The sequence below is a fragment of the Sebastes umbrosus genome, chromosome 2 (genome assembly GCF_015220745.1).
Source record: "Sebastes umbrosus isolate fSebUmb1 chromosome 2, fSebUmb1.pri, whole genome shotgun sequence".
NCBI classification, from domain to species: Eukaryota; Metazoa; Chordata; class Actinopteri; order Perciformes; family Sebastidae; genus Sebastes; species Sebastes umbrosus.
This window is the reverse complement of record NC_051270.1, coordinates 28,437,854-28,465,008: the sequence shown is the minus strand read 5'-3', so window position 1 is coordinate 28,465,008 and position 27,155 is coordinate 28,437,854. Positions and strand designations below refer to the sequence as shown.

The 27,155-nt window shown below is 39.5% G+C and overlaps 1 protein-coding gene across 3 annotated transcripts; it reads left to right on the top strand.

Annotated features, from left to right (window-relative positions):
• The first annotated feature begins 241 nt into the window (after positions 1-241).
• On the top strand, positions 242-27,155 carry ap1g1 (adaptor related protein complex 1 subunit gamma 1). Of its 3 annotated transcripts, XM_037756250.1 has the most exons (24): positions 242-398; positions 8,013-8,216; positions 8,353-8,477; positions 8,706-8,847; positions 9,834-9,930; positions 12,288-12,364; positions 12,766-12,774; positions 14,067-14,162; positions 15,761-15,841; positions 15,936-16,034; positions 16,112-16,167; positions 16,270-16,383; positions 16,485-16,625; positions 17,402-17,456; positions 17,690-17,812; positions 17,919-18,008; positions 18,149-18,273; positions 18,413-18,517; positions 18,663-18,804; positions 19,128-19,254; positions 19,433-19,537; positions 20,480-20,640; positions 22,318-22,416; positions 22,554-27,155. In XM_037756250.1, the coding sequence occupies exons 2-24, from the start codon at positions 8,016-8,018 to the stop codon at positions 22,653-22,655; spliced, it is 2,472 nt and encodes an 823-aa protein (XP_037612178.1). In that variant the 5' UTR covers positions 242-398; positions 8,013-8,015; the 3' UTR covers positions 22,656-27,155. The 3 variants fall into 3 exon arrangements, with proteins under 3 accessions (XP_037612178.1, XP_037612185.1, XP_037612191.1); XM_037756257.1 differs by lacking the exon at positions 12,766-12,774; XM_037756263.1 differs by lacking the exons at positions 242-398; positions 8,013-8,216; positions 8,353-8,477 and having other exon boundaries at positions 8,709-8,851.

Below are 27,155 nucleotides of genomic sequence, written 5' to 3'. Positions count from 1 at the left end.
GTTTCAGACAAGATAAGATGAGTGACAGTCGGAAACAAAGCAGCATGTAAACTTATGGTAATTATAAGGTTTAGTATAATTATATTGAATAATTTAAGTGATATATGTGCACAAATACTAATAGGGCAAAACAGCTAAAGCTAAATTTGGCTGAATTATAAAATCGCAGAAGTGGTCAAACGAAGAGCCGAGTTTGGGAGCCGAAAGAGCCGGCTCTTTAAAAAGAGCCAAAATTCCCATCTCTACAACCAACCGCTGTGTGGATCTGTCAGTGTAACCCTCCGCCTGCGGTAGATGTGCTGAGGCTGGAGTAAGCCACCATTTTGCATGTCTAGTGTGTTCCTCCCTCCATTGCTAATAGAGACGATTCCAGTCCTTTCCTGGCATCATTACGGCTAGTAAGTATACCTTAAAGATACTACCTCGTTATATATGTATAGAAGTGTCTCTACGTGTGAGCAGTGCTCAGTGGTTCGTGTGTATCTCTGCAGTAGGGAGTCAGAGCACCGGGGTTCTGCCTGTCAGCAGCTAACTCAGCTAGCACGGTTAGCATAGCTTAGCATGCTAACACCCTGCTGGGCTAGGGATGTGAAGCTCTACAGAGACTCTACGTGCTGTGGTTTCTACACTAAGCACCGTGACAACACGTAATGACAACTTTACATCTCTCCAGCCAGCTAACTTGCTAGTTATTTACCATTTAGTCCAGATAGTATTCAGACTAGAGGTAAGAGAGAGTGGTCAGGTAGCTAACGCCACAGCTAGCTTGATAATCCAAAGGCCTTAAACTGCATCATGTCCTGATCAATCTGCGATCTGATCCAGGTGTCATGGCCAAGCCTGTAATGGCCTTATCGGTTCAGCTCGACACTATACTCTAATGCTGTTGATGTTAACCTTAATGTGAGGGAAGGTGAAGCTACAGCTGGAGTGTCACCTGATATGTTGCCCTTTCTCTGGATATACTGGTGTTAGCTGCTGCTAGCTGACTTTATTTGCTGTTTTGCGTTAGCTAAGTAACATTACTGCTTTTGACATTTGTGTGAAAGCTTTGCAATGGTGTCACTTTCCTAATATTTCACAATTGTAAACATTGAAGTCAACATTTCCATATCCAGGAAGCTAACTTAGGAGGCTAGCTGAGCGAGTTTAAGGACGTGGACTCCTTTTTTTTGCTGTAGTTTCATAAGTTTGTGTTACTTTGGTGTGTTGACAGCGTGTTTTTAAGAAGGAAACATTAAGATACATGTGTTTTATTAATAATGCACATATGTAATGTGAGGAAGAGCAGTTTTTAATAGAAACAGTTTGTGGATAAACGTTAAGGAAGTCAAGTTAAGTAGGAAGTGATCAAATGAGTGTGACGTACAGTTTGGGGTGGCTGCCTGTTCTGGTTGGTCACGTCCCTTTTTGATAGCTGTGGAAGTATGTTCCAACATATCAGCTATCTCCTGGGTAATAATCTCTGTTTGACAGGATACAGTTGTCTTAATATAAGCTCAGGGAATGAAATTAGCACCTGCCACCTGCCACATAAAGGGTAAATGTTGGCTGTGGCAGGTACAAACTTCAGGTCACCTGCCACCATGGCAGATATTCTTTCCTTATATTAAGAAATATTATTTTTAAAGAGGAATTCTAAAGCCTAAATTAAATATGAATTTATACTACTTATATATTATAAGGTTACATGATATATTCCATAATTCTATGGTCTGGGTGCCACTGACACAGTGTTTACAATTTTAAAGCGTTCTACCTAGATTTCAGAAGTGGAAGTGGCAGACAAAAGAAATTGAGTGGCCGGTAGAAATGTTCAGTGACCTGCCAAAGGGGCAGGTGAGGAAAAAGGTTAATTTCAGAGCCTGCATATGGTGAAGAAATATCCAGGATTCAACAGAATACAAAGTTGTCCCCTGATGTTTAATAATTCAGCATAATAACATGAGGACTACATAAGGTTGTGCTTGAAACAAGACAGCCGTGACCTTAATTAAAAATTAACATTTAACTCTGCCAACAGTGGTGTGGTGACTAACTTTGTGGCATAACACTTACTTGAGCAGGTGCATTAAGTAGAGATTTAAATACAGTAGGTTACAGTAGAGTTGGCAGTTATTAATCAGACAATATAGTAACACATTCATATTTGTTTGTTTGTTTTGCACAATTTAAGACTATACAACATAACAAAAAATAAATAAATAAATGATGTACAGTGCAAGAAGAGGCAAAAAACCCACTGGGCTTATCTGAAGCCTCCACCTAGAGACAAGATTAATATAAAGAAATAATATGAATACATAATAGTAATTCATACACTGTAAATTGAATTAGCTCCTGGGTTTGTCTGATGGTTCTTAATAGGGCTGTACCGAATACCACTTTTTGGGCTTCGAAGCTTCGGTGAGAAATATTCAAAGGTATTCGAAGCGTCGCAGCACTTCTGTCTGTCTGTCTCCATCTCCCTCGTTTAAGTGCCAGGGACGGACTACTATATATACACACACGCACCTCTACACACAACAAACAGCAATTTCCGTCTGAGAATAACACATAATAATTAATACAGAATATTAATAATGTTGTGGGACTATTCCTTATTTCAAGGGTTATTTGGGGATTTATACATTATTATTAAATATATACAACAAAAGAACACAAACTAATCAAATACTGATTTGGAGGCCAATTACCATGGCAACAGTCAAAGCTTCGAAGCATTTTGGTCAGCTGTAGTTCTCAAAAAGACTGAAGTATCTTAACATCAGTAGAGTTCTTTACATTATTTGATTTGTTTGCAGTTCTAATCTTTTTGACTTTGCATTTCAATATTGTCAGTTTGCTAGATAGCCAATCATGGTTTAGTCAGCATCACCACTGTCTGGATAACACATTTGACTTGCACAGAAGGTGATTGTTAACAGAGTTTTCATTTATTGTTTACTCCCTCAGACCCACAAAGTCAATGATCTAGAAAGTGCTGAAGGAGATCGCATTAGTCGTTGTTTTTCAGCATTAGTGTTTGTTGCTTTGCAAGCTTTGCCTGCTGGCTAGTTTGCAACGTAACACCTAAACAAATACCTATTTGTATAGGTTAACTGAGCCTACATCTTTGAAGCCACAACTACTGCTTTGAAGTAGAGAAATGATGGCTGGGGCACATAGCTAGTTCTTCATTTGAACTCTGTGATGCTGCATTCGGTTGTTGGTTTGATATCTGTTGAGTAACTGCAGCGCCTCTACTGGTTCAGCTAGTTAGTATTAAGCTCAGTAATGCTCTCAGCTGTCTCCACTGATCACCAGGTTTTGCACACTTGCATAGTGTTGTATTCACAAGCTAACTACTATTTGCACATCGATGTAACAGTCTGGCAGACTTGTCGATCAATCCTTCTGTACTGAAGAAAAGATGAATTCAAAAATTTGAAAAACCATAAAGTTGGGTTCAACTCTATTCGGGTGGGCCACCCAAAAATATTTTTACATGTGAAACACCGGTCATCATATATGGACTATCAAATACATTTGTTATCCTAAACACCAGCAGAGCAAACATAAAAGACATTTAGGCAGACATGTATGAAGGGGAATAAAACAGTAACGATGTGAAGGGAAGGACACAGAATGATGTACACTACAATGGATAGGATGAGTTTTGAAGTGGGATTTGAATGTTGTAATAGTGTCAGACTGTCGGATGTGTCTTGCATGTTTGCTCTTCCTTGTTGTGCATGTATGTGGTATTATCAATTATTTATTGCTCTGCACAGCTGATCACTTATAGTTGGTGATGTAAGAAGGAATAGAGTGGTGGCCTGCTTTTATAGTATCTCATTTCTAACATCTGAGTGCATAGCTGAGCACAGAGAGAGAATAAAGAGACAAAGTGCAGGTTACAACAGCTTGGCAAATTGAGTAGGGAAAATGCTTCTCCCCAGTGGTGATTGTATATTCTTCATCTTGTATCTGTCTGTTGATCTTTTTGTATAGTTCAACTCTTTCAACAAAGAAGATAGTAGTGATGATTGAATCTTTGCTTTCACTTTCTAACAAAGTCCTCATGGTGTTCAATGATCTAATGCAAAACTATGTTTTATCTTTTAATGCTTGTAGTATGCTGTCTCAGACTTCAGGTAGACTGCTCCCTGTGGCACAGGGGAGGTGTGGCATGCTTTTTGCTTGTTGCTGGTTGTCAGGCTCTGAAAGCTAATCTGGGTTGGCTCCCCAACTCTCATGAGGGTAAAAGCTTGTTATGAACATTTCACAGTACATGCAAAGTATGCCCGTATAGGAAAGATGTGTTAATGATATTGCACAGACCGACTAAATGACCCACAGAGTTAGTCAGGTTCTTAATGGTTGAAAGAAATTTAGAGGTCTTAGGGGTAATTATTCTGCAATACCTTGCTTAAAATGAGATGCCTACGAAACTATTGTTTTGTCACAGTATTGTTTTTTTCTTTCAACCTTTTGGCGCAGGGCGTGGACCTGCATCTTTTGTCATTGTCACACTTATCCAGATATCCCCAGGTACACTGAGCCATTTTGTCAACAACACCACCTTAATCTGTAATATGGCCATACAGCAGAACAGTTCCCTTTTTGTCTTTAGGTTGAGTAAAGCTGACCTTGGTGAGTGAACCAGAGGCTGTTGCTGCCCAACTGTTGAATAAGCTCACCATCTTGTGGTCTTTCTAATCCACCTACGATGTGCACAATCCCTCCTTTCAAGTTTTGTCTTTTAAACTAAATACACTGTTCCAACTCCCAGAATTAGTAACCGCTTGAAAGTAATGGCAATTATGGATAACAAGAAATATGATTGGTCTTCTTGATTGTAGAAGAATGTGCCTTTGTACTGCAAGAATGAGGAACTGTAATTTAATCAGCTCTCAGCAGAGGCTGGATTTGCCTTCTTTAATGTGTACACATTTGATTATAAGCACAGCAAGAGAAAGGGAGTCGTGATTTATGGAGCCCAACACTAGGCCCATTCAGCTCAGGTAATTTAAATGGTGTTAAGACGGACAGTAGATCTCTGGCTTTATTAAAACGTGGCCTTGCCTGACCACCCTCCCCACTCCTCTTTGATCACAGTGAATTCTCTACAAACCTCCACCTTATGCAACAAAGGATGCCCTCATTCCCTTTATGTCTGGATCCTTATTTCCCTCAGTCGACTGGCATAATTTCAAAGAATTTCATTTGATCTCGGCAGCGATAATTAATGATAAGAAAAGCTATGGTGAGTTTCCTCTTCTTCCATACCGATAAAATATTGCAACCCACACAGTATAGAGTTATAAAAAGAGTCAGGGGCAACCAAGTATTTAAACTAAGACACATTTAAAGTTGATGTTAGGTTAATTTAAAGCTCATTCTTCACAGTCACCTTAATCTATACATGCTGAGGCAATTTTCGGAGTTGGTGTCACGTGGGAACAGGAGCTGGAATTGATTTTCAATGAAAGGCTCTCTGGCTATTAGCCAGCTCAGGACCTAGTAAGATTTCCATAAGTCTCATGGCTGAGAACAATAGCATTTCTAGGACAAATGTATGTTTTGTGACATGTTTTGTGATCACTTAAATCCTCTACCTTGGATAATAAAACCAAGGGTTTATAAAGTACTTATCAATGCAGTCTCACATTTAACAGAATTATATTGTTCATGAAAAAGCTGTGTGTCATAGTTCCTATTCACTAGTTTATCACATCACAAGATTTATTTAGGGGTTTTTAGAGTATCTGCTCTGTCCAAATGCCTTTTATGTTTCTGTCTACCAAAAGTCCACTTCAGCACTAGTTGGATGGAGAAAATGGAGGTAATTACCATCATTTCTGTTGCTGTAGCAGCTTAATTATGTACTGCATGCTACCAGATAAAGGCTTCATGAGATGGGAGACAAAATGTTCCTCTTTCTAAGTAGAGGGGTCACCATTAGTAACTCTCCAGTTTGGTTAGAATTGAAATGTTGAGAACCTGCATGTTCATTCAAAGGTAACAAAAGACAGCGCTACAGAGGTAGTACAATGAATCCAAAGAGGACCTTAATAAAGCTTCCTCCTGTTTGTCACGAGGAATTTAAAGATATAGTTTTCATCATATAAACCACAAATTTATGAAGTTCTTTCTCATTGTTCTCCATGTGTGGCGTATCCTGCCTCTTAGTTTCCGTTAGGGCTGCAACTAATGATTATCTTCATTGTCGAGTAATCTGTCGATTATTTTCTTGATTAATCGATTAGTTGTTTGGTCGATAAAATATCAGAAGATGGTGAAAGATCGGCCCAAGATGACGTCCTCAGATGTTTTGTTTTGCCCACAACTCAAAGATATTCAGTTTACTGTCATAGAGGAGTAAAGAAACAAGAAAGTATATCAGTGAATTTTCACTTGTTTCTTAAAGAATTACTCAAACCGATTATCTAAATAATTGGCAATTAATTTAATAGTTGACAACTAGTTGATTAATCGTTGCAGCTCTAGTTTTTGTGAGATATTCATACCAGCTTTAGTTTGTTAAAACATGGTAGGCTACTTAAATCAAAGATACACTCCCTTTTTATAGATAAAAAAAGCCCTGCTCCGTTAAAGAGTAAGTTAGATATTACTTTAAAAAACAGCTTTGATTCATGCCGTCACCTTGCTGCCTATGTTGCTTGTTTTGAAGAAGTAAGCAGAGGGTCCTTTTTTTTGTAAATGGTAATTTTTTTGGATATGTTGGTACATACTGTATATAAACACAAGACAATTTATTCTCACAACTAAGCATGTACTTATAAATATTTAAACCTCTTCCTGTGGCTTAAAGCTTGTGTGCTCTCTGAAGCTTCTCCGCGAGGGAATGTAATTTCACCTGCCACTCGCCTTTCCTGCTGCACTTTTAATACTGTTAAAAAAAAATGCTGCTCGTATAGCAATAGTCATCTATTTGCCTCCTTATGCCAAATATTCATCATATTGTTTGCCGACGGTGTTTGAAGAGTTGGGTTGGTCTTTGGTCTCTGGTATCTGGTAAAGGCCTGAAACCAGAGAATGTGTTTACATGCACTGCAGTGACTTTATAACTGTAAAATTAACATTTAGTACAGCTGGTCGGCAATAAAATGTCTTCTATAACATGTTCTTGAACCAAGGTCGGAATATTTTAGGTGTATAATTGAAACAGTATAAGACGCTGCAGTGCGACACATTCAATTTTTCCTCAACTTTTCTTCATTAGAAGTGTAGCTTTTCTTTTTTTCTTATGGTCTCGTCTAGTGCCAACCTTAAGGCAATGAGTGCCAATCTCTTGCCCCCTATATCAAACCCAACTCCAGGAATCTTGGCCTTATATTTGATCCTCAATTGAAATTCGAACACTGCGTTAATAAATTGGTTCAATCCTGTTCTTTCCGACTGCCAAACATTGCAAAAATCAGACCATTACTATCGGCTGTTGATTTAAAACGTCTCGTTAACGTATTAATTTTTTTCCCGTCTCAACTTTTGCAATGCCCTTTTCACCTGCCTCAGTCAAAGTGGCCTGTCTTCAGCTGGTACACAATGCATTAGCTAGGCTCTTAACTAGGACTAGCCGTAGATCTCACATTACTCCTATGTTAATCACTTATAAGGCACTCCACGGCCGAGCTCCTGCCTACATCTCCGAGCTATACAGCATGCCAAACGTAAAACCAAAGGCGACTGCCCTTTCTCTGTCCTAGCACCCAGACTTTGAAACCGTTTCCCCCCACACTCTGTCGACTGTTTCAAAAAACATCTAAAAACCCTCTTCTTTAGGTCGGCTTTCATATAATACATTTCCTTTAAGTCCAAGGGTTGACCTGTGTGTGTGTTTTTTGTGTTCTTAAGTGCGTTGTGTTTGTTTATATTTGCGCGTTGCTCTTGGTAATGTGTTTTAAGGATGCTTTTGTAAAGCACTTTGTAACCTCTGTTTAGAAAGTTGCTATATAAATAACGTTTTACTTACTTACTAATCTGTTTCTTTACTTAATGTCTTTCAGAGAATGCCAGCTCCGATCAGACTGCGGGAGCTGATCCGGACTATCCGGACAGCACGGACCCAGGCAGAGGAGCGTGAGATGATCCAGAAAGAGTGTGCTGCTATCCGATCATCCTTTAGAGAGGAAGACAATACATACCGTTGCAGAAATGTGGCAAAGCTACTTTATATGCACATGTTGGGCTACCCGGCACACTTTGGGCAGGTATGTTCGGTGATGGTGGGAGGATGACTGGGGACGGGCAAAATTAATAGAAAAAGCTTTTTGGATTTCAAGTGACATTATTGATACAAAGCTTACCTCGATGGACAGTTTTGTGACATGATGACTTGTTTTCCAGCTGGAGTGCCTGAAGCTGATTGCGTCCCAGAAGTTCACCGACAAACGAATAGGTTATTTGGGAGCTATGCTGCTGTTGGACGAGAGGCAGGATGTCCACCTACTAATGACAAACTGCATTAAAAAGTAAGTGGAGGCAAGATCCTCTGTGGATATATTTAATATTTTGCTTTAAAGATGGTGCTTTTTTGCAATGCACAGTAATTGGATCTCAATGAAATTCATGAGGTGATGGGAATTTGTAACCCCAAAATAAATCTACCTCACCTGCTACTAGAACTGTCATCCAAAATATTTCTTGTATCTATATTTCTGTGTTTCCCTGGCTCATTCAACTCTCTTCTCTCAACACAGTGACTTGAATCACAGCACACAATACGTCCAGGGCCTGGCCTTGTGCACTTTGGGCTGCATGGGTTCCTCAGAAATGTGTCGTGATCTGGCTGGGGAGGTAGAGAAGCTGCTCAAAACATCCAACTCCTACTTGAGGAAAAAAGTAAGTCTCATTGTTGTCATGTTTATATGAATACTTGACAGTGGTGTAAGACGTATTCAGAGCCTTTACTGAAGTAAAAGTACTAATACCACACTGTGAAGGTACTCTACTACAAGTAAAAATCCTGCATTCAAAAATTTACTTAAGTAAAAGTATGGAAGTATTATCTAGAACATTTACTTAAAGTATCAAAACAGTACTCATTGTGCAGTAAAATGTTCCCTGTCTGTGTTTCCCTATTATTTATGATGTTTCTGGATTAGTATTAGTGCTGCATTAAATGTGTATGTTGCATTTTACTGCTGTAGATGTTTTAACTCATTTATATACTATTAGGTAGTTTAATCTAGAGCAATGCATCATATTCTATAAGATCGTCATATGTTTGTTGTGTCGCTATCCTGTGAGAACCACGCATCTCTAAAAAGTCAAATTTTCATAGTGTCAGAAAAACAGTCCTGTTGTCAGCTTTGTGACGATGCATTTTTCAGCTGATCCAAGAGGCCTTTAAATTGTTTATTTAACTTAAGAAATAGGAGAATTTTCTCAAACCGCTAAAGGAGCACTTCATCCTGCAGTTTATCTCAAACATTCAAAATCAACACACCTGGAGTTACATGGTTTTCACTGGACAGGAAGGAGATGAAAAATTGTTATCTGAAAAGTAACTAAAGCTGTCACACAAATGTAGTGCACTAAAAAGTACAATATTTGCCTCTGAAATGTAGTGGAGTAGAAGTATAAAGTTGCATAAGGGAAATACTCAAGTAAAGTACAAGTACCTTGAATGTTTGCTTAAGTACACTACTTGAGTAAAAGTAATTTGTTACATTCCACCACTGATACTTGAAGGGTTTCAAATCTGTGGTTGACTATCCATGAATGAAATTGTAGGCGTGTGTGCTGAACAGTCACACTTGGAAGTGAAAAACTGTGTTAAAGGTTGGGCCGTTTCCTCATTAAGTGTGTTAAATATTTGTTGACAGGCGGCGTTGTGTGCAGTTCACGTCATCAGGAAGGTTCCAGAACTTATGGAAATGTTCCTTCCAGCCACAAAAAACCTGCTGAGCGAGAAAAACCACGGTAAGTGTAAACGGTTAGTCAGGATGCAGTTGCTGGCTCGTGGGGAAGTGTGCGTGTCCTATACCAATGCAGATTTTGCCCTATTTCCTGCCACTCACAGTGCTTTGCTCAGAACAGCTGGCCAGCTCGAGTCCTTTTTGTGTTGTCCTTTGCAGAGGAGAGTGGAATTAATGAGTCTGTCATGAACGCCGGGGCTTATGTGTACCCCACTTAGGGGAGATACAGTATGTCAGAGAAAAAGGTTTTTTGTAACGGTGCTGAAATAACTTGATCTTCTTTGACATTGTGTGGCAATGCAGTAGTGATTGCTTCAGATGAAACTATTTGAAAATGCATGTTTTTGTTTTTTTTGTCTGTCCCAAGGAATATTGTATACAGTAAATGGAGGATGGAGTGACATAGCCATACGATACACAAATATGCACCAAGCATTGTCAGGAGTTGCTAATGCGAACTTTCAGATGCAAACTGATAATGAATAATTAAAATAATGTTTGATTTGTGATCATGCATATCGTAACTAGACCATGTCAAATATTTATTAATAATATACATTCACTTTTATACAAACACCCAACCTACTCGATGGTGTGAATAAGTCCTCTTACATGTAAAAATTAATTACAGAATTGATTACTTAGAAAAGGTAAAGTCAAAAAGTCACTATGAATTTTAAACATTATGTTATGATATGACATATGTATGACTGTTGTGTGGCTTCAGAGCTCGCCACCAGTGCTTTCCTCTGCTGTCACCTAGAAGATGAGTTTTCAACCTTGTAGCATTCAGATCAGGTCACAAGGAAATGATTAGCCTGTGTGATAATCTTACAGATTTATGATGCTGTCACCTGATGTTCCCTGCAGTTAATCATATGTATGCTAGTACATCATTTTTGACATCTGACTTGGGCTACAAGAGCAAAGTCTGCATATTAGTACATGTTTTGTAATATGTGCAAATCACATTTTAACAGCAGCATGGCAGATTACCTCTTGTCTGTCCTTTGGCACATGCAGTACATAGATGTTGTGAAAGCCGAATGCTTGAATATTTTTGTCATTAAGTCTGTTTTCAGACCGACAAAAGCACTGTGTGGCAATAACAGAGCATGTCCATTCATTTTGATAAGACTACTACATTGGCACAACATGGTTGCCAAGGCGTAGCGCTTAGGAATGTCAAGGTGAGGACATTTTCCCACCAGTTAATAAACTTGTAACACTGGTGTTAACGATTATACTGGACATTTTACAAAAAAAAGATGTCGCTCAATATGTGTAGACCGCTTACTTTGGCCTCTCTGGTCAAACTTTCGCTGTTGGGCCGCAGATTTCCATATGGCGCTGTGACCGCTCCGTCCTCCGCATGGCGATTGCCTCATTAACGTTATAGTTCCCTTATAGCATTGGGTTTAAATCTGAAATATTGCCAAATTGGATGCTTTTGCCTTTTGCTTTCACACCAACTCCTCTGCCATCGTGTTGTCTGTCAACTCGCTCACGTCCCGTGTGTGTGAGAAATCTGACAAAACAGACACTTTCAGTCTGTAGCATCCGTTGTCCGATGCTGATGCGCGAAAATGAACTAAATAGGTTTTATTTCTATAAAAAAAAGCAAAACAACGGTGGGGGTGGCAAGTAATGTAATCGGTGTATGCCACACAAACACTCATAAACACTGTTTAACACCGGTAACACCAACTACCGCGGCAAGCCTAGTAGGGCTCCGGCAAAAAAGTTGAACCTGGTCCAACTTTTGTTACAACATCATCCGGCAACATACTGTATTGACTAATCAAATGAATACAAGCGCACACTCCTATGCAGTGTTTTGGCCATGAAACTCATGGATCTATTACTCAAACTGGCTCTCCTGAATTGTTTTTATGCCTCTGCGTTGGCAGTAGCCGTTCCCGGAGGCATTATGTTTTCGTATTGTCCGTACGTTCGTCCGGTCCATCCTCGTGAACACAATATCTCAGAAACGCCCGGGAATTTCTTCAAATTTGGCACAAACGTCCTCTTGGAATCAATGATGAACAGATTGGATTTTTTCACGTCTTCTGGCCATAACTCAAGAATTCATATGTTAATTATGACAATTTTACACAAATGTCTAATAGGATAAAATTATGAAGTGATGACATTTTGGACAGACATGGATGTTAACTGGAACTTGACTGCTTGGTGGAGGTATTCAACCACAAAGTGGTAATTCTAGTTTTATTGTATCATCTGATTCTGAACCTAAAGCAGTGGCACCCAGCAACATATTCCCTTGCGTTTTTAGGTCTGAATGCCCAGTAACAAATTGGCAACATATTAATTTAATCTTTACTTGGTCTATACCCCCAGGTGTTCTCCATACATCAGTTGTCCTCCTCACTGAGATGTGTGAAAGAAGTCCTGACATGCTGGCCCACTTCAGAAAGGTACTAACAGATTCTCTTACCCAAAGGACATTAAAGTAGTTACGCATTTGTGTTAAGCTCACGTCACATTTCATTCTCCTTTTGCGTACACATTTCGCTTTGGTATAGCTAAGCTTAGACAAACATGTTCAACTTTTGAGGCTTGGATTGCATTTCAGGTTTGCTCTACATTCAAAGTATGTCTCAATCTTTTATCTCCTACCACTGTCTTTTCCTCTTGTATTTCAACTGCTGCTGTACCTCTCCTCCTCTAGGTGTAAAGAAGCACCACCCCTCATGCTCATGATCTAAACATTATTTTAAGCTCTCTGAAAGTGAATGATTTCCAGTTTCCCCTCCCTAACATCTACCTCATATTTTTTCTGTCATTTGTCTTTGTTACAATTCCTGCATTGTGTTAGAATGAGAAGGTAAGAGTACATTCTGATCTCATAGCTGGTGCATGCTGTAAATAGTAATCACTCCTCACACTCACTTCACACGTATCCAAATTCGTAATGAGTAATGTCATGTTGTGTTTTAATTTATAATTTTAATTTCCTTAACTTGTACAGTGATCATTACTATGTCAGTGTTTTGAATATTATAAAATAATCTTATGGCCCATTTGTCAGATACATTTCTCACTATTGTTTTGAGTGTCATTTTTGCCTAATATGCAACTCATTTGATCACAAAAAAAGCAGTTTGGTGGGTGTGTTATCACATGATAGCCTCAGATGTTGTCACTAGGAACACCTGGTGTCACTGTTAGAGGTAGCTTATTTGTCATATCAGTAACTGTCTTAGGCCCCCACTCTGGCATTTTGGGTTGCTTGTTTGTCGTCAAACCCACAGCAGAGGAGAAGATTTATTATTATTTATCCTGTAAAGTGGTCTGGTCTGAAACGTGTTCAGTCTGGCGTAACAGAAAGACAGGAAGCAGGCCAAAACAAAACTAAAAATTAAGAAAGTAGGCTTCTAACAACTCAAATCTTGTTTCATTTACATGCTTTATATGTAAGATAGTCACCATTACATCTAAGAATTTCCGAGAACTGGGCTAGCAGGTTTCTCTGCTGCCAGTCTTTGTGTTATTTAGGCTAAACACACCCGATACTTATCTCTGTTCTGGGTGCAAAAAAATTAAAATGATGCTTCTAATTTAAGGCTGGATACGACAGCAAGCTGTTTCTCAAAATGTTGGAGTGTTTCTTTAAGGTTACATTTTGATAATCTGTTTTAGAAGGCATTGAGAGAACGAAATTACGTAGATTAGAAAATTAATTATTGTGACGAGATGTTTCCTATCTTAATATAATTTAATTTTTTGTTGGCATTAAATTAAACTCTAGTTTTAAATACATCTGTTGATTTAGCGAGGTTCAGAAGTAAGTTACAGAAATGTGTATGCAGATTTCCTTTTTCTCTCAAAGCCAAATGTTCTAACCTAATATTTTGTACGATCGAGGTTTTGATTTCACCACCTCAAAGATTTGGCTCTTCAATCACCTAACTTTCAACCACATTACTCAACCTCAATAAGCAAAAACCCAACCCCTTTGCTCCTGATATGAGTCTGGCTGGCTGCCACTGTCAATAAGAAATTATTAACTTAAAAAGTTAATGAAGAACAATGTTACATAAATGTTAGAATGTGAGAGATCTACACAAAATACTGTGACACCTCTTCTTTTCTGTTCTGTTGTTGGTCTTTTTGTAGCTGGTTCCACAGTTGGTGAGAATCCTGAAGAACCTAATCATGTCTGGATACTCGCCTGAGCATGATGTGTCGGGCATAAGCGACCCTTTCCTGCAGGTAAATCTCCTTCTTTCTTAATGCAAGTAGTACTCTCTACTGGAAGTGCAGATTTTGATTTGGCCTGATGCTTGTACTCGCCATACCACGAGAATGATCAGAACTCGTGACATGGCAGCAACTCTGCTTCATTAGGACAGAAATATCAAAGGAAATGAAAGGAATATTTAAAACTGTCGTATCATAAAAAGTGTATAAAAAGATCCTAGTCTTGGTGTAGATACATTTTCATTAAACGGAGTGGACAGTCAGAATTACAATTTATTGAATGGCACACCTACTGACAAAAAAAAACTTTGCACACCAAGTCTGAAAATTATAAAATGCACTAATAGCCGAATCCAGAGTTAATTTCCCTTCCTCTGTTCATGTGAATGAGCCCCAGGCCGCAGCTGGACCAAGGGCTGGGAGGCGGAGTTAAAGGAAATGTGACTGCGCTTGTTCTATGGGCCCAATGATATGGAATATCGCCGGAAGATCCGGGTACTTTGTAACTTGGCAGTCGAGCCATTTTGGCTTCATGTGCCACCAAGCAACTTTCATAGGAATGAACGAGAGCCCGCCTCCAATGTTGTATCCAGTTCTCTTTATACATCCACGGCTGCTAACAGCGAACTTTAACTAGCTCTCCTCCTGCCGTTTTCAACGTGGATTTATTGTTCACAACTTAGCACTGTCAGGGAAAAAAGGTTGCATCCCCTAGACGCGTCGATAGTGAGTTTACTGCGTCCTAATATATAATACATATTTGTCATCCCCGGGATGGCTGGACACCGTTAGTCTCGAGCCCTGAAGGTACCTACGGTACTGTAGAAAAACGAGTACCATCACGTTTTCCGAATTTTGACATCGACTTGTTACCGAAGTCTCTATTCTCATGACATCCCTAGTTGTAGTACAGGATACAGTGTACAACATACTCTGATATGCATCAAGCTAAAAGAGTGTTTGTGGTACCACAGTGGACAGGGGATGACTTACATTGAAATGCTGAATGATGATAAAATGAGTGATCCATCGTCTGACAGACCATGTTGATACCATTTATTTTTCTGACAGCAAAACTTTGCACACCAAGTCTGTATTTTTCATGTGTTTTTTAAATTCGTCATCCGATACAAAACGTTACCCACAGAAACCTTGCACACGGAGTCCGATGGGTTTTATTATTCTTCAGTTTTTAATAAAACTGAATGAATTACGTGGTTGCAACGGATAGCGCTAGTCCAAAACGGGGCTAATGAATGAATGACATTAGCAAGAAGCTACCGTTTAGCTGCCCAGAGCACAATCACTACTGCCTACCTTCCCCAGCTCCAAGCAGTTCTGCAGTCGCCTGCTACAGAAAGTTTCAGAGTCGGTGTGTAAACGTGATTGACACAACATGAGGTTGTATTTATTTTTAAACATTTGATAATTTCGGATGAAGAACACAGACTTGGTGTGCAAAGGTCTCAAGTTGTTACAGTGGAAAAAGAACCAAAATGAGCGAGCAAGGAGTGGGGCAAAAGAAAGCAGAATTTACCTGGAGGGGTCAGTAAAGTACAACACACTCGTCAACTGACATGACTGGATTGTTTCTTTCATTCTTTCCTTAGGTGCGGATATTGAGACTACTGCGAATTTTAGGCAAGAGTGACGATGACTCCAGTGAAGCAATGAATGACATTCTTGCACAGGTTAGAATTAAATGTAATCAGTGTTTTTGAAGAAAAAAAAAGCTTCTTAAGAGTGAGCGTTATTTTGACAAATGTGTGGTGTGTGTACTTGCAGGTTGCAACGAACACAGAGACGAGTAAAAATGTAGGCAATGCGATTCTCTACGAGACTGTACTGACTATAATGGACATCAAGTCTGAAAGTGGACTGAGGGTGAGTTCATTTAATCTAAAGTAAAAAATGGAATCGGCATATTTTGTTTTCTTTCCTAAATGCATTTTATTTTACAGGTCTTGGCCATTAACATACTGGGTCGCTTCCTCCTTAACAATGACAAAAATATAAGGTAATTAATTTGCTTGTAGTGCTTGACCTTGGACGTATTGAGTCATCCAAAATGTTTTTATTAATTCCTGATGATATCTTTTAATTAAACTCGCCATTCCAGATACGTGGCATTGACATCTCTACTAAAGACGGTACAGACAGACCACAATGCAGTGCAGAGGCATCGGAGCACCATTGTGGATTGTTTAAAAGACCTGGATGTGTCCATCAAGAGGTGATTCACAAGTGCACACATTACTTAGACTACATTTTTTACGTTTCTTACTATTTAACCTTGTTGTTTCTGACCTTTGTCTACTTTTCATTGTTGTGTAGACGTGCGATGGAACTGAGCTTCGCCCTGGTGAACGGCAACAACATTAGAGGCATGATGAAAGAGCTGCTCTACTTCCTGGACTCCTGTGACCCGGAATTCAAAGCAGACTGTGCATCAGGAGTCTTTCTAGCTGCAGAGAAGTATGGCACTGACACACAGACTTCACTACACATTACGCCTGAGCTCAGCTGCTTTGTAATAATTTAATACACATCCTGTGTGACCTTGTCATGTGCAAGGTTGTAAAAGACATTTTCAGCTCTTCATTTTCCTTTCTTAGCACTTTAAGCACAGAGGTCCAGGTTGCTAGATCCTCTCAGAAGTAACTGTATCTACATGAATTAGATACATGTAGACGTCAGTTATGCCTGTTAAGGGAGAATAAAATCCACCTGTTGTGATTAGGGATGTCACAATACCAGAAAACCATAGCTGTTAGCTCCATGCAGGGGTCAGAACTGTGCTGCTTAACGGCCGCTAACTGCGTCCTAATATATCATACATATTTGTCATCCCCGGGTTGACGGGACACCGTTCGTCTCGGGCCCTGAAGGTACCTACGGTACTGTAGAAAAACGAGTACCATCACGTTTTTTTAAAATTTTTGGCATCGACTTGTTACCGAAGTCTCTATTCTCATGACATCCCTAGTTGTAGTACAGGATACAGTGTACAACATACTCTGATATGCATCAAGCTAAAAGTGTGTTTGTGGTACCACAGTGGACAGGTGATGACTTACATTGAAATGCTGAATGATGATAAAATGAGTGATCCATCGTCCGACAGACCATGTTGATACCATTTATTTTTCTGACAGCTTTTGTCTCCTGGTTGTATAGAGTTTAGATAGCGTATCATGTTCATGATTCTTCTTCAGTCCTTTGCTGGGACTAAGCAATGTATTATGTTACAGGTACGCCCCTTCGAAAAGATGGCACATAGACACCATCATGAGAGTCCTGACAACGGTACGTATATTACAAAAACACTCCAGTGTTGGCTCTAATGCCTTTTGATTGTTGGTTGAAATTTATTCTCAGCATGCATAATAATAAGTATTACCTTGAGTATCTCTAATGATTCAATCAAATCTGGTAATGAACCTCCTCAGCCAACGCTGCTTTAGTTTTACTGGAAACTTATAAATGAATATCTGAGATTCATTTGCATTTCTCATGGAGATCTCTGCTCATCCTTACAGGCAGGGAGCTATGTGCGAGACGACTCTGTTCCCAACCTCATCCAGCTCATCACCAACAGTGTGGAGATGCATGCCTACACAGTACAGAGACTTTACAAAGCACTGCTGGATGACATCTCACAGGTCAGAGGAGTTCTGGTTTGGGTCACGGATTTGATTTGGGACATCATACATTCATACTAGCTTAAGAGTGCACCTGAGTGGACTTGTGTTTCTTTGTGTTCTGTAGCAACCTCTAGTGCAGGTGGCGTCCTGGTGCATAGGAGAGTACGGGGACCTGCTAGTATCTGGACAGTGCGAGGAGGAGGAACCCATCCAGGTACACCTGGAAGAATCCCAGCCAAACACCTCACACACATAAACACACACACACAAATTAAAGACCACATTATGCACAAACTTCAAACCTGAGAGAGGTCATCAGATGTTGTATTTTCCTTCTCTTCCTTTTGAATTAAGGTGACCGAGGATGAAGTTCTGGACGTGCTGGAAGGCCTCCTGGTGTCCAACATGTCCACGCCTGTGACCCGGGGTTACTCCCTTACTGCCATCATGAAGCTGTCTACTCGCTTCAGCAGTGTTAAGTGAGTAACGGATTTTTACACCCATCCTATATTTTGAAGCTTTGCAAACATTTGGGTGCTACGGTGATAAAGTTCACGAGCCATTACCAATGCTATTTTTCCCATTTTCTAACCCGTTACATTTTCAATTCTGTTTCAGCCGAATCAAGAAGGTGGTTTCGATATATGGCAGCAGCATCGATGTCGAGCTTCAGCAGAGAGCTGTGGAGTACAATGCGCTGTTCAAAAAATACGACCACATGAGGTGAAACTGCTTTACACTCTACTAGAAATTACCATCACATAATCACAACCACATTGTAGTTAGTAGATAAGGATTACCTTCCAGTAGTTGAGTTGGTTGCTGCCTCTGTCTCCCTCCTTATTCCCGGCTTGTTCTCTGACTTCAGGCCAGCTCTCCTGGAGCGAATGCCCATTATGGAGAAAACCGCTACTAATGGCCCCACAGAGATTGTACAGACAAACGGGGAGACGGAGCCCTCTGTTGTGGAATCAAAACATCTACCACCTCTCACCCAGCCAACCAACCAGGTGAGGGCAGTTTTAATTACTTTATTATGAAGAAATTAAAGACCATACAATTCTTTTACTAGATAAACAGTTAACAGAATACCTTTTCGCACCATAAGTTGTAATATTTTTGTGCTAAACTAAAGAAAAGTGGACTTGATTAAGTTTTTTTTTTTTTGCCAGTATAGACTTTTTAAAAATGGCTGAGAAGACATTTAAAAAATGAATTTAATTCTATTGATAATGAATACTTGTTTATTTTTTGTAATATTATTATTTAATATGGCATATTCATAGATATTGCAGGTATTTTATCATGTTGACATGTTGTCTTTGTTACCCAGGCTAATGATTTGTTAGACCTGCTCGGTGGTAATGACGTGGTGCCAGTGATCCAGACCACGATGCCCACCAAGCCTGCCTCAGCTGGAGGAGAGCTGCTTGATCTGCTGGGTGACCTCTCGCTAAGTGGTAGGATGCTCTCTTTAAAGCTCTCTAGGACCTGGTATAAACTTGTGTTTGCCACCAGTGTGACTGTGATGTCCAACCTGTGCCTGCTCCTGTTCAGCAGTAACGTACTGCTGACACTGTCTGGTTTTGGTGTAAAGAAGTGAACAGAGACCCTTGTGTTGTTGTCCCTTCTTTCCAGGCGGCCCAACCCCTGCTCCTGCTCCCTCTGTGCCCACTTCCCAACCCTCTTTCCTCCTGGATGGCCTCTCCTCACAGCCCCTGTTTAATGACATTGCAGCTGCAGGTGAGAGTCTGTTTCTCCCCTCAATCATCCGCTCCCAAATATACAGCCATTTGTGGCATTGATACACATCCTGTGTGACCTTGTGAAAGATATTTCAGCTTTTAATTTTCCTTTCTTGGCACTTTAAGCACAGAGCTCCAGGTTGCTAGAACCTGTCAGAAGTAACTGTATCGGCATGAATTAGATAAAATGTCAGTTATGCCTGTGTAGAGGGAATAAAATCCACCGGTTGTGTTACAGAATACAGTATACAACATACTTTGATATGCATCTAGAACTGCAACAATTAATCAATAAATTGATTAGTTGTCAGCTCTTAAATTAATTGCCAACTAATTTGATAATCAATTAATTGGTTTGAATGTTTTTTAAAGAAAGAAAAAAAGTCAAATTTTTCTGATTCCAGCTTCTTAAATGTGAATATTTTCTTGTTTCTTTACTCCTCTATGACAGTAAACTGAGTATCTTTGAGTTGTGGACAAATCAAGACATTTGAGGACATCATCTTTGGCTTTAGAAAACACTGATTGACATTTTCACCATTTTCTGACATTTTATAGCCAAATATCTAATCGATTAATCGAGAAAATAAACTACAGATTAATCGACATTGCAAATTGCTGGCTGCAGCCTTATATGCATCAAGCTAAAAGTGTGTTTGTGGTACCACAGTGGACAGGGGAAGGCTTACATTGAAATGCTGAGTGATGATAAAATGAGTGATCCATCGTCTGACAGACCTTGTTGATACCATTTATTTTTTCTGACAGCATTTGTCTCCTGGCTGTAGAGTTTAGTTAACCTGATTACAAATATACAGTCATTTGTGGTATTGTCCTTGTGTATTAAATTACTTGGTCATTGTGTATTTCTTTTCTTGGATTACCATGACACATATCTCTAAATCCTTTGATGGTCTGTCCCTCTGAAATCTCCATACAGCTATTCCTCCTATGACGGCATACAACAAGAATGGTCTGAAAATAGACTTCACATTTGAGAGAGCTAATCCCAATCCAAACGTCGCCGTCATCACCATCCATGCTTCCAACTCAACAGAGGCAGATATGACAGATTTTGTTTTTCAGGCTGCAGTACCAAAGGTAAGCAGGCATCGTCTGACAGTGATATTAAGTGGCTGAATTTTAATACGTTCTGATGCATAATGGTGTTCATTACTGATGAATTTCCTGTGTAGTATTACAATGTGAATGCCATACAGTTTTGCCCTGCAGATTTAATAATGTACAATGCCACTAATGTGTACATAATGTATGCAGAACCTAGATGAATGTACATTTTGGATCTGTAACCTGAAAACATAGCTATTATTTAAGCCAGTTAGTACTAGAGGAAATTAATCATTAATAGAATTGCAATGCCTTGGTATGCTATCTTCTACTGTCTACAGTAGCATTTACTAGTTATGTTATATATATTTTATTTTAGGAATACTATGACTTTTGGGACCAATACCAATTCAAATCGCTTGATCCATTTTGTATTTTTTTTTTTGCTGCATAAGAGATGCTGTAAAAGCCACCGTCTTTCATCTCATGTTTGTTACCCATGCTATTCTCAAAGTTAGGCTCAACTACTCAAAAATTAAGTATTTATCTATACTAAATGCAATAATAGATTTTAAAAGTAATATGCTATTTTATTGGGAAATGTTGCTGACTGCAAGTCTGCCCAGAACTAAGAGAGTAGCATGTTAAGTGCCACCACGGTCTGTTGTTTCTGTAGTCTAGAATTTACATTAGATTATGTTGTCTTGAAATTATAAAACACACTAAAAACACTCTTTAAACATGTTTTTAAGTAAATAGCTTTGAATATCTTAGTTAGCTTTTAGCAAGCTATTACAGGCCTCCATTATTCACCAGGCAGCCCAAAGATAAGGTTGCCTCACTGGATTACAAGTCCCACCATTGCCAATGGCGCCATCCTGAGTCTGTGTTTGACAGAAAGATGAGCTACATACGTGTTTGTTGGGGAGCTCTGGCGGCCATGATGGTTCAAGCAACGGAAACACAAACTGTGTCTCAAGTCAGATACTTCCGTTAGTACACTTCCATTTAGTACCCTCTGCACACTATGTACTTACTTGCGTAGTGCGTCAATTTTGACAGGGTAGTGTTGTTTCAAATCGCAGACGCCACTCACCGGAAGCTCAGTAGATCAGCTGGTGATAGTCAGTCACGGACATCACGCCGCATCGGCAGTAATTCAATTCAGACAGATAAATTAAGCCAATAATGGCTTCCATCTGACTACAGTATAGTGGTACTTAGTGAAAAAAACATCTATAGCTTTAATTTGTATAATACAGTGTTCGTCGATTCAATCGCAACTGCTGTAGCTTATTTTCACAAATTTGAAATTAGTTGGTGGCCCCTCCCCTTCCGCTACGTAGCAAAGATGGCAACCGTTTAGGGTGAGAAGTGTCCAGCGCTCCACGCTCAGTGTTTGGACCATTTTGAGTACAAGATCCGCGTACTTAGAGGGCACTGCCTTTTGCCATACTTCTCAGTGTGAACATACTTATGCACTGAAGATAACAAGTGTAATTGAGACAAAGCATTACCTATTTTACAATCACTTTATCTGATCGACAAATTTAAAAAGCACAATTGAGTCATATGAGCTGAAGTTCCATCAGTTGTGGTCAGAGTATGATCAATGTGAGCAACCCTATTTTATGCTGCTATAATGACCCCATTTCTCCATGGGTTTCATCAAATTTTCATCTAACATGGTGTCCCCAATCTGTTTGTCAGACATTCCAGCTGCAGCTCCTCTCCCCTAGCAGTAATGTTGTCCCAGCACTCAACCAGGGAACTGTCACACAGGTCATCAGAGTCCTCAACCCACAGAAGGTGAGTCTGTCCTTCACAAATTGTGTTTGTTTGTCCTTTTGAAGCACAGTCAGCATACATTTAAGACCTGTGCAGTCTCAAATGATTTTCAAGAATTTCCTCGTTTTATAAACATGATCATCCTCACAAAATTTCAGCAACAGCTACGAATGAGGATCAAGCTGACGTACACCCTTAAAGGCTCGCCTGTGCAAGATCTGTCTGAGGTTAATAACTTCCCCCCTCAGTCCTGGCAGTGATGAGCTGCTGCTGTCGCTCTCAAAAGCCCCCCATCAAGGGAACTATGAAAACGATTTTCCTTTCACCCCCCCCCTCCTTTCTTCCAACGGACCCCCCCCGTGACGTCACTGCAGTCCGCTGCCCTCGAGTTGCATGGGAAGCAGCAGAGCATCTAACACAGGAGAAAAATACAGATGTTACGAAGACCCTATTGACTATTGACATCACCAGAATAATTGGGAAAACATATCAATCAATGAACTTTCTCTTTTCTTTCTTAATTGGTTTCCATGATGTCTTTTGTGTAGTAGTACTATTTTCCACATACACCCTCCACCCAGCACCATTACCACCCACTAAAGCACATATGCACACCATTTACTGTGGCGCACTTAACCTCTCAAGTCACTGTAGAGATAAAGTGTCGCCCATTATGAGCACTGCATAGTTTTATTTTAATTTATAACTGAGCTTAAATGCAGTTGAAACACTTTGCTCCATTAATATTTATGATTGGCTTTGCATTCAGATTATTTTATATGAACCGTCAGTCCTATGATGGCAGCAGAAAAAGCTCTGAAAGGTCTATTTAGTGCAGTCGTTAACTTCTTTGAAAACCCCTTTTCGTTTTTTGACTCTCCACACATCCTGAGTGATATAACTTGTCCGAGTTGTATTCATTTTGAATTACATTAATTTGCTTAAAGCATGTTTGAGCATTGATAGGATCACATCGCGCCCCGACTCAAGCTCGGAGGGGAATTTCTGGTTCTGCTAGTAGGCCTCTCTATCCTATGTTTCTATAGGAAGTAGTCTACATATGTTTTGTCACAATAAGAGCATAAACACATCCAAGATGCCCAGTTTGATCATCTGTGGCTAGTTTTCACAGAATGTGCTCAGATATTCCCACACAGCTCTCCTAAAATCATCTCATCTGTAGCTTTTAGTTTTTCGATCTGTATAATAAATTCAACGTTTAATTGCTTTGCATAGTGTGAGGAGGTTCATTCATTAGGCTGGATTAGAATCCAGGCCTGAAATTTATCTGAAGATTAGCTGATTGCATTTGTGTTGGAGATCTGCGTTTAAACTTTTCCTGCATCTGTGTCCTCACAGTCTAGCTTGCAATTTAGATACATTTCAGATTTGTTTAACCTGGTTGAACTTAAGTCACCATGCACATACATGTAAATGAAGCTTGTTATGAATGTAGTTACATGCACTGAATGCTTTTTTTTCCCCCTCAAGTCTTCTTTCTCATCTTCTTCGATGGGGACGTTCATCTTATCGGCACTATTTTTGTGAAAGTATGTTTTATTTCTGCAGTAATTTGACTTAATTATTTATGCCTGATATCAAAGTGATGTGCCTTTCTGACTTGGCTAGATAAAAGCCCCTGAACTATTGAGTTCTGTATGAGCTTCGTTTGTAAGTCTGCTTGTGTGCTGATCGTGTTTTCAATCTGAGGGAAATGGTCTTGATGGATTTGAATTGGTATATCACTTCATTTAATACGTTTATAATAAGTTTTTCACTTCTATATCATAATAAGTTAATAATCAGTCACCCACTAATACTGGCCTACCTGGTTGTCCACAGCAATGTCAAAAACATAAATTATAGCTACACAATAAATCCTAAAAAAAAAAGCAAATCGCAAAGATTATGGCAGCTAATAGATGTAAACGTATCATAGGCTGGCTACAAGGTTTCAATGTTATACCCCCCCCCCCCCGTTAACAAACGTTGAAGTGTGAGTTTGAATCACTTGGTGAGGTACTGGGACGGGTCGTTCTGTGGTGACTGTTCGTATGATTTCTTGGCTATCGTCTTCTCCAAATCAGAATTCTGACCGTGCTGTCGGGGTCAGTAACCTTAATACCTCACGATGTTCTCTCTTTCTGTTAACTTTCAGTTGCAGTAGATTGACAGCTTTTTTTTAGTCACGAATTGCAATCAAGGGGAGCCTCTGCATGAGAGAAACTAACGGTAGTTTGTACATCTCATTACTTAACAAGCTTGGCAGCCCTGCGATGCTGTGTTGAGCTCCTCAGATGTTCAATCAGGCTGTATACTTCTTTTCACTATGCTTCACTGTCTTCTAACTTCTGTGACCAAATCAGAGAGAGACTATTAGCTTTGGAAATATTTTTGAGCTATGATATGTGTATATGGAGAAAATTATTTCAGTTTAACTTTTTTCTGTTGTTGACAAATGCTATATTGGCTTTTTTTCTGTACATATTGAGGGCTTTTACAATTTTGTCTCTTGTACTATCTTTCATCATTTTTTTAGATACCATTTTCTAAAAATTCCAATTATTCACAATGTATATTGTCTAAATGGATCTAGTCAACATCAGTCTATAAAGACTTCCCTGTATCATCACTCATTCATTGTAAAAGATATATGATCTGCTGCCTGTACATTGTATATAGTTGTAAAACAAACAAAAGCTGATCAAATTAAATAAAACCCACATGAAGACTTAAAAGATTAGCTAGGAAGTATAATTGTATGCATATATGTACAAAAAAGAACCTTAAAAGGATGCAATTGAGCTGCATTTGATTTACCATTCTTCCTATTTCATTCATGATCGGATGTGTCATCTTTACTTTTACAAAGATGGTAGGCTGCTTGTCGGGGTTCCTTTTAGATGTTGAAATAAGGGTTGGATCTATCTCAACAGATGTTGTCTGAATGATGTTCTGTACTACTGAGAAACCTAAGCACAGTGCTGCACAGCAGCTTCGTCTGCTTCCCCTCAAACGCCTCATGTATCCACGCCCTCCTTCGAAAAGGAGCCGGTTTCTTGCCACTTTCTTCTGGCCTTGTGTGGTTTAGCGTTTCTGCATTCTTGATCTATTCAACCTACAAATTCATTGGTGAAGTGATGCCCTGTGGTTTTGGCGTGTCGGCTCTCCTGGTTGCCTAGTTACCTTTTTGTCTGCCATGTAGCACCTTCCTAAAAGCATCATGTCACAACCAACTAGTGCCACACTAGGAGATTTTTAACCTCTAAACCTTTAACTCATTTTTCCCAGTGTGGTCAATAGGTTTAAATTGGAATAGAGCTGATAGAAGTTTTATTATGTGGTTCCAGCTATGTATGTTGGAGCAACAGTGTCCTTCCCTGGGTCTGAACAGTACAGGGATTTCTTTTGGCTTTCTTTCGTCGCTTATCGCTGACGTTATCCGCCTCTGCATGGCACACCTTTCAGTTTCTCTTTGTAGTCACCGATACAAAAGGCGGGGCTGTAACACGTCAAATTGCTCTGAGCCCTCTCTGTTTCAAATTCAACATTACATGGCAGTTACTCATGGCAGGATATGAGGCAGGAAGGCAATGGATTGTTTTTTTGATCTGTTGGGACCTTTTTTGATTTTGTGTTTATGGAGTGCTTTGCTGCTCATACCAGCCCCAACAGCAAGCCTGTGCTACAAGCTAATAACCACAAGGGGGAGCTGTGCAAAATGGAAGGCTGACTAGATGGGAAAGAGTTTCATACATCTATTCCTGAATGTTTTTGTTGGTGTTGTTTGTATTGTCTTATTCAACCAGTATGTACCCTTGTTAATCACATCTGATCAGTTCTTTCAGTGATAGCGTAAATTCATGCAGTTTTAAATGTACAAATGAACCCAACATAAGTGCTTTGGACACTGTAACTTAAGAGGAAGAAAAGAAACGGAAACAAATACCTATCAGCGGTGTGATCAGCGTTTGAGGTGATATTAGTGTGTGCGTGTGTGTGTGCGTGCGTGTGAGAGAGTGTGAGACAGAGAGAATATAAGTGCGACATGTCTTTTATCTAGATAGGACATGATTTTTGGCTGCAATTTCAACTTTCAGCTTCTGAGCTGCATGTGAAAACCAGTGTAAATAATGTCATTTCTACTCTTGACCTGCAACTCTTTTTGAAATGCAAGAAAAGTTCAAATTATGAAATCTGTCACACCACCTTCATGGGTCAGTACTAATATGTACAATAGGAAGTTGTTCAGATAGTGCTCACAATACTGTTAATGTTTTTAAGAGTGATGAAAGTGCACAGCCGTCATTTGGATTAATTGGATAATTGATTTCTGTTTTTTTGTTCTTTTTAATTTGTTAGGGTGAATTCAGTGTGTAAAGGGCTTGGTCGAGCATCTGAATTGCCACCCATGTTCACTTTCCCTGTTGAATCAAAAACTAATGCATCCATTGTATTTTGAAGACAAAATCTGTTTGTTAACCCCCCCGGCCTGTCCTGACTGTAAAACAATATGGTGTCTGATTTGTTGGGGGAGGGTGGAGGCATGAGCTTCACTATTTCCAGTCAAGTTTTGACATGTTGAACTGAATCCCAGTTCCATGGCTTCAAGGTGAGTGTGAATGTCAGACTGAAAGGATGAAATGATGATTAAAGATGAGAAGTTGTAAACTATTAAATGGGATATTTTCAATTTATGCTGTGTATTCTTGTCTTTGGGTTGGAGAAAATGATCAAGCGAATAAAAAGTCAAATAAAAA

What these genes read in the sequence shown, in the direction of transcription:
- ap1g1 (XM_037756250.1), top strand. Translation starts at nt 8,016, where the DNA reads ATGCCAGCTCCGATCAGACTGCGGGAGCTGATCCGGACTATCCGGACA. An exon ending in GCTGAGCGAGAAAAACCACG is followed by an intron (nt 9,931 to 12,287) that starts GTAAGTGTAAAC and finishes CTATACCCCCAG; the next exon opens with GTGTTCTCCATACATCAGTT. An exon ending in TCATGAGAGTCCTGACAACG is followed by an intron (nt 17,457 to 17,689) that starts GTACGTATATTA and finishes TCATCCTTACAG; the next exon opens with GCAGGGAGCTATGTGCGAGA.